General features: G+C 44.3%; 1 protein-coding gene and 1 pseudogene across 1 annotated transcript in view; both read left to right on the top strand.

The window, feature by feature from the left end:
* nkain1 (sodium/potassium transporting ATPase interacting 1) overlaps positions 1-13,133 on the top strand; it is a 512,964-nt gene that overhangs the window by 320,932 nt on the left and 178,899 nt on the right. Inside the window, exon 2 of the mRNA XM_078567413.1 lies at positions 3,746-3,883. Within this exon, the coding sequence (XP_078423539.1) occupies positions 3,746-3,883 (138 nt within the window). The remainder of the gene's footprint in view (positions 1-3,745; positions 3,884-13,133) is intronic.
* Positions 9,079-9,613, top strand: LOC144696114 (large ribosomal subunit protein eL24 pseudogene; annotated as a pseudogene).

The following is a 13,133-nucleotide window of genomic DNA, read 5'->3' as shown; positions in this document are numbered from 1 at the left end:
ATCATTGGTGATGGGGGCAATCGATGAGTGGTCATGGTATGGCTGGCTGACCAATTATCCTTCAGTTCACCCAAAACACTGCTGCCTGGGTCTCATCCTGCATTAGTTACTGCTTGTCCATCACCCCTATCCTTATAAACCTACATCCTGGTTCCAAAATTCCTTCAATTTAAAATTCACTTTCTTGTGTTTAAATCCCTTCATGACCTTGTCCCCCCTCCCTATCTCTAACCTCCAACCCAACAATTACCTATTTTCAGGCTCTCCATTTCCCTGACTGGAGCTTTTTTTGCTAACACCACTCCTCCCGCCACTATATCCTCCCCCTCCCACCCTGCCGATTCCTCCCACTTTTCCCTGCTCCATTATCGGTGGTCATACCTTCAGCCATCCAGGCCCGATGCTCTGGAAGTACATCTCTTAACCTCTTCCTCCACCTTTAAGACTTTCCTTAAAACTCTAGACCAACCTCGTCTAATATCTCATTCTTTGGCTTGGTGTCCATACTTGTCTGATTCTGTCTCTGTGAATCACCCTGAGACTTTCTTCTGTGATAAAAGCATTGTATAAATGCAAGATGTTTAAGGATTGGAGTTGAGAGTATTGATTTACAGGGTCACGGGGAAAATGTTGGGATGAAATTGTAAAGCTTTTTCAAAGAGCCAGCCCAGACATAACTTGCCGAAAGGCCTCGTTCCTACATTACAGCAGCAACTGCACCTCAAACGAAAAGTATTTCATTGGCTGTGAAGCGCTTTGGGACATCCTGAGGTTGCGAAAGGTGCTATATAAATGCAAATTCTTTCTGTAAAATTTTATGACTCTACCATGTAGTAGGACAGCATTCTGAGTGACAGTGTCACAAATCGAAGGAGGTTCAGGCCTCATGGAGAAGGGCTTTTTAAGAACCAACGACAACAGCCTTGACCTTTAGGCCCCAGCGGGGCCAGGGTCAGAGGTGAGCCGGTGGGCAGGTGCTAAGAGTAGGGCTGCTGGAATGTGTGTCAGTTCCCCAGCTCCATCCCAACCCCAGGCCACATTCTCAGAGGATGATTGGGGTTCAGCGGCACTCCACACCTCCACACAGTGGCTGGCCAATGAAGTCATTAATAATCACTTAAGGCCAATTAAAAGAGGTCAACTGGGATTTTCCATAGGTTCTAGGTTCCTGCAGGTGACGGGGGCAGTTTAACTGCCTGGGTGATGCAGCAGCCCACAGACCACCCTCTAGAGGGGCTTCCCCCACTCACACAATGGGTGGCCTGGCCCCAAAAGCCATTTTTAATTGAGACTTTTAAAAAAAAAAATTAGAGATGGGTACCTCCATTTTGAAGAGCTGGCCCTCATCCTGCTGCTGCTTTCAAGCTGGATGGCTTTTGATTGGCCCTCCAGCTTTGAAAGCCCTTCCATACGGATAGCGAACCCACCCTCTGGCTATTAATTGGGCTCTGGGGAAAATCACAACGAGTGACTGTTTCCCACATAGTGCAGCTTCGGACCCACACTTGAGCCTGACAATAGGCTTCAGCAGCTCAGGAGGGATATCCTGCATAATTTATCATTCTTTCACACATTGATACAATCAAATCTGTATCTTGCTTATATTTGGTGCAAGGACTTACTTGCAAAGAATTTTTGCATGAAAATGAAGATATGATAAATTGATGCCCATTGGAGCATAGATTTTACATGGGATGAGCTGAGCTGAGTCTTAGGGTTTCTTGGTGGTTCCAATGTGATTGTTACGAAGATGTGCTTAAATCAAACATTATTTTTTAACTCATCAGCTGGACTCACACACTGGACTTTTTTAAAAAATAGACCGTTTTTTGCTGAAACAACATAACTGACTCCCATCAAGATGGCCGGCTCTAATATACATCACCATATATCCCAAAGACAGTCAGTCTACAAAACTCATTATAAACAAAGACATGCCCAGGAATTTTAAACAACCCTCTTCCTGCCTTATCAAAGACATCTGTGGCAGCCATCTGCAGAATTCAACAACTGGAAACAAACCATTCAAATGTTAATTGCTTGGACAAAAGACTTTGACTTTTTTGAGTAGCACTAATTGAGTTATCATTGGAATATACAATTATTATTTGAGCTACGAGCAGTTGGAGAGAGAAGTCACCTGGCAAGCCAAGCTCTTTGTGGGTGTTTTTAAGCACATGGTAGTCAGAAGTAGAACAGTAACTGCTGAGTGAAGGGAAACCTCCAATCTGCCTCTATCTCTCTCTCTCTTTCTAACTAAGAGCTGAGCCCTGTCTATTAATGTGGCTATGGCTGGAATTTTCCAACCAGTGGGATCTTCTGCTCCCACCGAATTGAACAGAGATTTCAATGGCTCGTTGGCCCCACCACGGGGGGCTGGAAAATTCCGGCACATGACTCCATTCTGGAGTAGACAGAGATTTTTTAAAAGAAAAGAATTCAACACCACAGCTGTGTCTCCAGAGGAACAATCAACATCAACAGACATCTACATCTTTAAATCAGAAGTATCAAGGCCATCAGATCCTATCTGCAGCTGGATAGTTGACAGCACGCTACTATTTCCTATAAACTCTAATTTAGCTAAGTCTATCTCCCCCTTCCCTGTAACCTGTATTTGTGTGTGGTTTTCGAGTGTGTATGTGTGCGCGTGTGTTTGCAGAAGTCGAGACATTTTTAATATTTTCCCCAGGTTGTTTTGTTCAGTGTTAAAAAATTAACCCCTTACTTTGTTAAACTCAAGAAAACTTGTTCTACTAGTTCTTTATAATCACAGTATGTAAACAGTTAAGTACACACTAAAATCTGCAAAGATCTCCTTATCCAAAACAAAAGAAAAACCTGTTGCAGTCAAATGAGGAGAGGGAAAAGAGGGGAGCAATTTTCCCCCTCCTCACCTGATTGTAAGCAGTGACAGAACCTCATCCCTTTGTTCTTGAGATGCACTTATTCCTTGCTGTAGTAGGAGAAACATTATGGGTAAGACTGAACTTGTGTACAAAAAGGTATAGGTTTTGAGAAATTTTTTTTTAAGGTGAGAGAGCTGGAAAGAGGGAGAGCTTGAAGGGGTGTGCTTCACAGTGTAAGGCTAAGGGAGCTAAAAACTCTGCCACAAATGGGGGATTGAGAGGAGGACACAATGCACAAGGGGCTAAAGTTGAAAGAGTGAAGAACGTGAGCAGGCTCAAAGGTTTCAAGGGTGATGGATGACACCTTGGGTGAAAGTCAGAGACTAGGATACAAGAGATCAATAAAAGGGATCTTGCAGGCCTGATTGATATTCTGGGGAAGGTCTTAGTGTAATATTGCTGTGCTGTTTTAATTCTAATTGTGTGAAATTTGCGTGGGCCACTAATCAGAACAGATTGATGCACGGATGCAGTTGTGATGTTGACCTTGTGCCCAATTTGGGCTGCAGTCAAATTTCTCCCCGGCCTGCCTTATCTCACTCACTCAAATCCTGAAAGAGAACCACCTACTTAGATTATATACAGGAGATGGGGAAGGAAATGGCTCATTTTATTTTCTTTCCATTTTCATTCTGAGTGCAGTGAATCCAGTGTATGTTGTTGCTGTCATGCACGATGTGTGGAATTTATAACGTGCAGTGTGTGGAAGGTGTAACATCCAGAAAGACAGGTCCAAAATGCACAGTGTGTCATTTCTGTAACGCGCTGTAGGTTGCTGCTGTAATGTATTGTGCATTGGAGCTGTCTGAGAAGTCACTTGTTTCCATTTTTTTCAGGCAGCTACTTTGGAGAGGCAGATCTTTGATTTCCTGGGCTATCAATGGGTTCCTATCCTCGCCAACTTTTTATACATTATGGCAATCATCCTGGGTATCTTTGGAACCATCCAGTACAGACCCAGATACTTAGTTATGGTAAGTGCATCGTTTGACTTGTAACTGCTCTTTAGAATTGAGATAAAAACCCGAAGGTGCTACCTGAATGGCCATTGAGCGTCCCTTCTGGATACAGATCAGGACCATGGGACCAGAACTCGAATCAAATTGGTGGAGTGTACAGCTTGGCTTAAACATTTCTAGGTTAGTCAGTCAGGGTTCCACACTGAATCACTGTCGAGTGAACTCCACTCCCCACCCCCTCTCTGAAAGGTGGACTCATGTTAAACTGCGCAGCCCTTACCATCGAAAAGCCTCCTGACATTGACTGTCTGGGGCTGCAATGATATGTTGGCCACTCAAATGAGGGATCTAGGGAACTTACTGTGGCAATAAATTAGTACTACTGCACAGAAGGAAACTGGAAAGAAACAGGGTTGGGATAAAAAAGAAAGAATGCCAGCATGGCATTAATGCACCTTACATCAAAACTCAGCAGCTCTGAGGGCTGGACTTGCTAATATGCCTCATAACATCTTGCTCAGGTCATCACCCCAGCAACAAGCATCTCAGGAAGCTTGCTCATTATTCCTTGTGCACTCTGCCCAGAGTTTAGGCCCATCCAGTGCAGAAAATCAAATTCTATAAATACCACCGTGTATTTTTTCATCCATTCAATGCTGAATTTCTTAGAAGTGACTGTATGTGTTACCTGGGTATCAACGCTGAAGTGAATTACTTGATGAATAGCTTGTCTGCTAATTTAATGGGGTCACCAACCTATTTATTGTTGCATAAACTTCATTTTATCAGGGGTATAAATCAGTTGTTTTGAAAAATCTGAAAAGGTTTGCTTTGAAATACCACATGCTCAGAGTACCTCACCCAGGGGCCCTGTAGTAGGGGATGATGATAATCATAATGTGGTTCAGAGCCCAATTACACTCTGCACCTCCTCCACCAGTGGGAAATGGAGCATTTGGAAAGGCTCTAATTGATCGTATAGTTTCAATGTAATAGAACGATTGGCCCTGTAAGAGCAAAATACCACAGATGCTGGAAATCTCAGATAAAAACTGAAAATGCTGGAAACGCTCAGCACATCGGAAGGTCAGACAGCTTCTCTGAAGCGAGAGACAGAGTCAACATTTCACTGATTAAAAAATTCTGCTGATAGATAGCTGAAATGTTAGCTCTGACCCGGATTTTATAGAGAAACAAGGGTGCTCATGGTTGACCTCAGGGCAAACTGCTCACAAAGATCTAGCAATTCCTGTGGCCTGGACTTCTCCTCTCCCGATGACAAGTTTAAATCTGGTGCCACGTCTCACCCAATAAACCAAGAAGTTAAGAGCATTTAAAATCCTTCACCTTTAGTATAAAATTTCAGATAGTGAAATGTATGGTTGTACTAAGATAGAATCTAAAATAAAGCTAAGCAGATTTCTTGTTAAATAAAAAGTTTTTTAAAATGTGTGGAGCGTTTTATCCTTGTGGAGAAATTTGACATTCTACAAATGTAAAGTTAGATTTTCAGGGACAGTGAGGGCGTTTAGCAGTAATTTCAAAGTTAGCACTCCATTTAAAACCCAGTTACGCTTCATTCAACAAGATGTGACCTTTTTCAAGGGTTTTAAATAGGGTAGAAGAGAAAGTGTTCACCAAATCATGATTGCAAGGGAGATAGCACTATTTGGGGACATCTGTAGCACAGCTGGTAGAGGAGAGTAGACTCACTGACACCAACTCCTGGATCTCCATGTTGTTCTGCGCATGTACAGGCTCCCGAATTTCCTGTCAGTTTCAGTAGCGTAATGATGGCGAGCACTGAGAGTTTTGCTATCATTACTGTCACAAACTCCAAGGGCAGAATTTTCCCCCCCATCGGTGCGGGGTTGGGGGGGAAGGGGGGGAAGGGGGAGGAGTTCAAGAGTGAGCGCGTGGAGGCGCGCCTCCGATTGGGCCACCATTTTAAGTGGGCGGGCCAATTAAGGCCCGCCCAGCGTGACATCCGCAAGGAAGCGCTATGCACTCCCTGTGCAGGCGGGGTGGGGGGGGCACTCATCTCCCTGAGGCTCAGTGCTGCCTCAGGGAGATCGGCTCCATGTTGAAAAATATTAAAAACAGAAAAAAAAAATTTCCCTGACATGTCCCCTCATGTGACACTGTCACATGAGTTGGGACATGTCCATCACTTTCAGTTTCACTTTTATTAAAAATTTATAAACCCACATGAAACCCCATCCCGCCCGTGGATGAGGTTTGATGCTTTTTCCAATGCCCGCCAGGGCTCCCGGCCTGTCCGCTAACCTTCAGGTTGGACGGGCAGGTCGACTAATTATATTAATTACTTTGTCAATGGCCTCAATAGGCTCACCGGCTGGGAAATCCTGGCCCAAAAGTCTCTGTTTCTCTTTCCGCAGATGCTGCCTGACCTGCTGAGTGTTTCCAGCTTTTTCTGTCTTTATTTTGGTCCTGCAGTTTGCTTCCTCGCTGGGAAGTGTCCAACCTCCATTAGGAACCCTCTCAGTTGGACAAATTTGAAATCCGGGAGTTCATTAGTGAGGAATCTCGATATATTTCCCATCCGTCCATATATAGGGAAGAATTTACCCCTTGGCTGGTGGGCAGGCCCCACTGGCTCGGTGGCGGGTGGGCAGCCGAACCCCTGCCGCTGAAATGGGGCCCGCCGCCATTTTGAGTGGGCGGGCCAATTAAGGCCCAACCAGCGGCATCCCCTACGGGAAGCGCTATGCACTTCCTGTTCCGGGGTGGGGAGGGAATCCCCAACTGTCAAAGTGCGCACTGCTCCCTGAGGCAAAGTCCTGTCTCAGGGAGATTAGTAAAAGGTAAGTAAAATCAAAAAATAGAGACATTTTAAAATTATTAACATGTCCCCCTCATGTGACAATGTCACACGAGATGGGGACGTGTTGTTAACAAACTCATAAAATTTATTAAATTTTTACAAAACGGTAATGAAACTTCATCCCGCCAGTGGATGAATCTACAGGCCGCTGGGGCTCCTGGGCTGCCCACCAGCCTTAAGGTTGGCCGGCAGGTATTTAAGCACTTTAACTAGCCTGTCAATGGCCTAATTGGCCATTGACAGGTTGGCGGGCGGACTGCCGATTTCACTGTCCGCCCGCCTTCCTTAAGATTTAACTGGCCCGGGATGACATCGGGGATTCCTCCCGACGTCATCCCGCATAATTTTCCCCCTCGGCGAGCGGGCCCCGCCCCCAAATCCCGAGGGGAAAATCCTGGTCATAGTCTATTGATACATTCTTGAGAGAAGACTAAAAGCAACATCTTGCATGGTGTGAAGGCCTCAGCAAAAAAGTTGTTAAACTTGATAACAGTGTTGGACAAAAGCGAAAACAGAGCTGGAAATGACAATCCTATTTGAAAGAGACAGTGAGCGGTTCAGCATTAGAGGAATAACTAATAACACCTTAAACCCCACCACTTGATGTAGCAATCTGATGGTAGAATTGAGATGAGTGGGTTGTTCAGCGTCAGCCATGGCTCATCTGGCCACACCCTTGTCTCTGAGTCTCTGAATAAAGGCCAATGCTTCAGTGCAGTGCTGAGGGAGCACTGCACTGTCAGAGGTGCCGTTTCTCCAATAAGGCGTTAAACTGAGGCCCTGTCTACCCTCTGAGGTGGAGGTAAAAGATCCCAGTATGCTATTTCGAAGAAGTGTAGGGGAGTTATCCCTGGTGTCTTGGTCAATATTTGTCCCTCAATCAATTTCACAGAAACAGATTATCTGGTCATTAGCACTTTGCTGTTTTTGGGATCTTGCCGTGTGCAAATTGGCTGCTGTGTTTCCTACATCACAACAGTGGCTAGACTTCAACAATACGTCATGGGCTGTGTAGCGTTTTGGGATGCCCGGTGGTCATTAAAGGCGCTATATAGATATATATATATATGCAAGTCTTTTTTTTCTCTGTAATATTTTGCAGGAATGTTAAAATATGTTATTATCGTCAAATAAGATGCTCTTGATTTTATTTTTTCACATCTTTTTGTGATACATCAGTGATAAAAGTGACCCAAAGCAGCATTTTATTACATTTGTATTGTTCAATGGCTCTGTTCAACATTAGTCCTTGGGAAAAGGGCTGGGGGGACATTCAAATTAACCATTGGCTGACGTAACAAGCACCAACATTGTTCCGTTGGAGATTTGACATCACAGACACCAGCGTTTGAGTTAGTGCAATAGAGTAAAACAGGCAATCGCAAATTGGCAGCCCATTTTACATCTCACCTTTTGCATTGAAATCAATAAGAAATAAAAATGAGAAAGGAGTATAAAACAGGCTGCTGATTGTCTACCAATCCATTTTATGGTGAAGACCTAACCTCCCAGGAGTGTATAGAAAAGATACAACTTAAAAATCTCAAGAATGGAGCCAGAACGGTAATTGAATGAGTAAGAATAGAGGTAGAAATTGAGTTCAGGATTACTAAACTTGTCATTGCATGTCATTGAAAATAGGCTATTGTTAAGGCTTATGCCAAGTGGATGCCTGCCATTCCTCCCTAGTGTTGCCTGTTCAAATGTGCTGGGGTGGTGCATACAGTCAATCTATTCAAAGGGTGCCTTTAAGATTTAGAATCCAGCTGCCTTGTTCATCTGAATAGAACCCTGTGTTTTCGTTCTTAGAAATGACACTGTAACCAATGCTGCTGATGATTAGAATACTCTGCTGGATTGTATAGAGTCAAAGACTTGCTCAACGTGAATTGAAAAGCTTCTAAAAATAAATTAAGAATGGAAAAGACTGTTGTGGCTGCACACTTCTGTAAGAAGGGCTGCATGTCTAAACCTTCAATTATCTCTTCCCTCCACATGGACGCAGGCTAACTTACTTTGTGATTCCAGTATTTACTGGGAGGCACATTCAGCTTGTGAATTGGGTGTCTGCCAGTATCAGATTGGACGCCCTCTATACACCTGCCCGGTTCTCATTTCTGTTGCCTTCAATGAATGTTAATCACAATAAGTGTTTGTCGAGGAAGAATGAGTCCGTGGCTAGCCTTTGACCTCAAGACAGCTCTTTAGCACAGCAAACTTTTCCGATCCCTTCCACACCAGAGTGTTACAGCTGTACCCATTTATACTATTTTTATGGGTGAACTAACACCCATCACCTGTTCTAACAAGCAGTCGTCTTTAACAGTGTAATTGCCAGTCAACAAGAAGGTTGTCCAGGTCTTTGCAGTCGATATGAAGGTCGAGTTGTGCAGTTTTAGTGGGTATAAAATATACCCGGGTCACGGGAAGCGCTCTGCCAGAATCGATGGGAAGGTTTTCCAGTTTCTGAACTCAAAATGTGAGTCCGCCTCCCTCTCCAAGAGAAACCCTCGACAAATCAACTGGTCTGTCTTGTGCAGGCGCGAGCACAAAAAGGGGCAGTCTGAAGAGATTCAGAAAAAGCCCTCCCGTCGTGCAGTGAAGTTCCAGCGGGCTATTACCGGTGCCTCTCTTGCTGAGATTATGGCTAAGAGGAATCAGAAGCCCGAGGTGCGCAAAGCTCAACGTGAACAGGCAATCAGGGCGGCCAAGGAGGCTAAGAAGGCCAAATAAAGTCAGCGCAGCTACAGCTAAGGCTACTCAGAAAGCAGCACCCAAACAGAAGTTTGCTAAGCCAATGAAGTCTCAGGCTCCACGTGTTGGTGGAAAACGCTAAATATAAAAATCAATTGTTTATGTAAAATAAAACCTGAGTAGAATTGTGAAAAAAAAAACAACAATGTAATTACTGACAATGGTGCAGGGACGTATTGCAAACAGTTGAACAAATACCACCCATCCTACATCCCACAGAAGTTGAAAGTTCAGTGCACTGCTTTGTGTACTGCTCTTTCATCTCATCGCCATTTGTAGAATCTCGCTGTGCACCAAATGGCTGTTGTATTTCCCTCCACGACCCACAGTCACTACACTTCAAATTGTTTTGGCATATCTGGAGTGTTTCTAAAAGACATGAGAAATGGTTCTAAAAACAGAAGCCTGTCCTTCTTCAGAGGTTGCACCCTTCCTAATTTGAATAAATCAGGCACAATTGCTCCTTGGATGGATGCACGTAACCGTGCAGAGGTGTAGCTGGACTGAGTCGGCAATAGATAGTCTTAGTACGCATATACGGTTGGCAGTTCACCTTCCAATTTGTTTCATTCATCCTCGAGATGCGGGCAACAGTAACAAGGCCAGCATTTATTGGCTACTCCTAGTTTTGCCCTGGTGGTAGGAGTGGGCCACCTTCTTGACCCTGTCACGACCAGGTGAGAAGGAGTGAACTGGCTCCCCTCTATTCAACCTCCCTGCTTGGTCACAACAAAGGTTTACGTTTATTTTTCACGAGGATATGCCTTTTCTGAATCCAAATGTACTTAACTATTTACGTTGTGAGCAATAAGGAGCCAATCAAACAGGGTTTTCTTGAGTTAAGGAAGAGCAAATTTATTAACTGCTAAACCCGAGGAAAAAATAAAATAAAATAAAAACACAATGTCATACACACAAACAGGTATCAGAAATAAGGGCAGACAGAGTCCAATAAAAAAAGTTCAAAGAATAAATGATTAAGTGCCCTTCCCTTGTCCCTGAGGTGTCGATGTTTCAACATTGGGGCCGATTTGGATTCGCTGATTTCATGGGTGCGGTCAGATAAAGATGTTGCAATTATTATGAGATCTCGGTTCGCCAGTAGGTTTCTGAAAGCTGACTTCTCAATGCGGGTGACACACACTTTTTTCCGAAAGAGAGAGAGGGAGAGAGTGCAGCTTTTGCACCTGTACACTCTGCTGAAACTTCCCTTGCAATCTCTCTGCCGTGTCTGCAGCCTGGCCTGTTATACTTCACCCATTGTGTATTTCCAAGGAGTTTTGGGTGGGTCTGTCTGTGGTAACCATTGTTTCAATATCCAGCACTTTGCACTTTAATGTTTCTGCCTTAGACAGTGATGATTTTGAATGGATCTTTGAATTATAGAAAATGTCCCTCTCTTCACACTCCCCTGAGGGTGCCTAAGATGCTTTTTCACCTCCACCTTGGAAGATGACCTTGCATTTTTAAGTAATTTGTTCGGTCTCATTTCAAAGTCCTTTTTTCAAAATTAAAGGGGCACAGCCTCGTGACACTCCCTGCAGTCCACACGGTGGTAGTGCAGTCCCAAAGGGTTGTGAGGTGGGAAGTTCCATGATTTTGACCCGCTGCCGATGAAGGAACTATATGCCACAATCTTGATGATGTCTGTCTCCTTATTTGCACCAAGTCCTGCACCCATCACCCCTCTGCTCACTGACCTACATTGGCTTCTAGTTAAGCAATGCCGCCATTTTAGAATTTTCATCCTTGTTTTCAAATCTCTCCATGGCCTCTCCCCTCCCTATCTCTGTAATCTCCACCAACCCTACAGAGATACCTGGGCTCATCTGATTCTGGCCTCTGGGGTATCTCTGATTTTAATCGCTCCACCGTTGATGGCCACGCCTCAAGCTGCCTAGGTCCTAAGCTCTGAAATTCCCTCCCTAAGACTCTCCACCTCTCTACCTCCTTTTCATCCTTTTAGACACTCCTTAATTCCTACCTCTCTGACCAAGCTTTTAGTCAACTAACTCGATACTTATAGGGCGCGCTGTCCAATTTTGCCTCATAAATGCTCCTGTACAGCACCTTGAGATGCTCTATTACATTAAAGGCGCTATATAAATGCAAGTTGTTTTTTTTGTTGGTTGGAGGTGGTGGTGCTTTCATGCACCTGCTGCCCCTGTCCTTTTGGGCGGTGGCGTTCGTGAGTTTAGGAGGTTCTGTTGAAAAAAATCTTAAGGCAGAATGATGTTCCTGATCCTAGTTGGGATAATGGTGTTTACCTAAAGTAAATAAGACACCTGCTGGAAACAAATTTTAAAATATCCATGAACTGCTGAGGTAATTGTGTGTGATTTGAAATGACTTCTATTTTAAGTTACTTTTTTATTGACTGAAACACCAATCACATTAACATCCAATTACACATGAACAGGCACAATTTGTGGTAATCACACACAGTGTAACGGCTCAGTGGTGTCCTAGCTACAGAAAGAGAGAATGTATCCTGGAGGAGTAATAATAATTTATGTCTGGAAAGTGAACCAGGGCTCAACTAAATGAGTAAGGAGAGCTTTGCCATCAAAAACCTGACCAAAGGTGATGCCAATCACAGCCAGTGTCGAGTTCTCAGAGAGCGGTTTTTGATCCTTTCTAAGATTTATTGGCTTGAAACACAAATATCTAAATGATAGCAGAGATGCATTTAGGCGGAAGTCTGATAAGGATGCAAGGGAGAAAGGAGTAGAAGGATTTGCGGAGAGGGTGAGATGAAATAAGGTGGGAGGAGGCTCGTGTGGAGCATAAACGCCAGCGTTTATCAATCAGGCTGAATATCCTGTTTCTGTGCTGTAAATGCTAAGTAATAGCACTTGTTTATAAGAGAGAAAAAGAGCTGCAGGAATCTACCAGAAAGGGGCAGGAAGAGATTGGAACGGTTTCTAGGGCACAGGCCTGGGCCAGACAGGAAAGATGAGTGTGGTGGAATGAGGGCAATGCATTAAGGCGAGTCTTCTTAGGGGGCAGAAGAATGACTTGAATGTATTACATTGTCCCAAGGTGCTCCACAAGAGCATTATCAAAACAAATCTTGACATCGAGCCACATAAGGAGATATTAGGACCGATGAGCAAAAAAGCTTGGTCAGAGAGCTAGGTTTTAAGGAACATCCTAAAGGAGGAAAAAGAAGTGGAGAGATTTAGGGAGGGAATTCCAGAGCTTACCTCCCTAGGAAGCTGATCGTCCACCAATGGTGGAGGAATTAGAATTGGGAATGCGCAGGAGGCCAGAATTGGAGGAACACAACAATCTTCTAGGGTTGTAGGGCTGGAGGAGGTTGCAGAGATGGGGAGGGGTAAGGCCATGGGAGAAATTGAAAAGAAGGATGGAAATGTTATTGTCAAAGTGTTGCTCAACCAGGACTGACACAATAGGCATCTGTTGGGAGTGACACACAACAGCTCACTCCCAGCATAGAAAATAGACTTGATTCTTATAAACATCCCCTCCCAAAAGTGACACTAAACAGGCAGCTGAATTGCCATTATGGGGTTACAGAGAATTTGGCTTCCTCAGAAACATGGGGCAGAATTTTGCCCTTGATGGGTGGGCAGGCCCCACCGGCTCGATGGCGGGCAGGTAGCCAATCGCCGCCGCCGAAACGGGCCCCGCCGCCATTTTAAG

The sequence above is a fragment of the Cetorhinus maximus genome, chromosome 21 (assembly GCF_964194155.1).
Source record: "Cetorhinus maximus chromosome 21, sCetMax3.hap1.1, whole genome shotgun sequence".
In the NCBI taxonomy this organism is placed as follows: Eukaryota; Metazoa; Chordata; class Chondrichthyes; order Lamniformes; family Cetorhinidae; genus Cetorhinus; species Cetorhinus maximus.
This window is presented reverse-complemented; position numbering and strand designations above follow the sequence as displayed.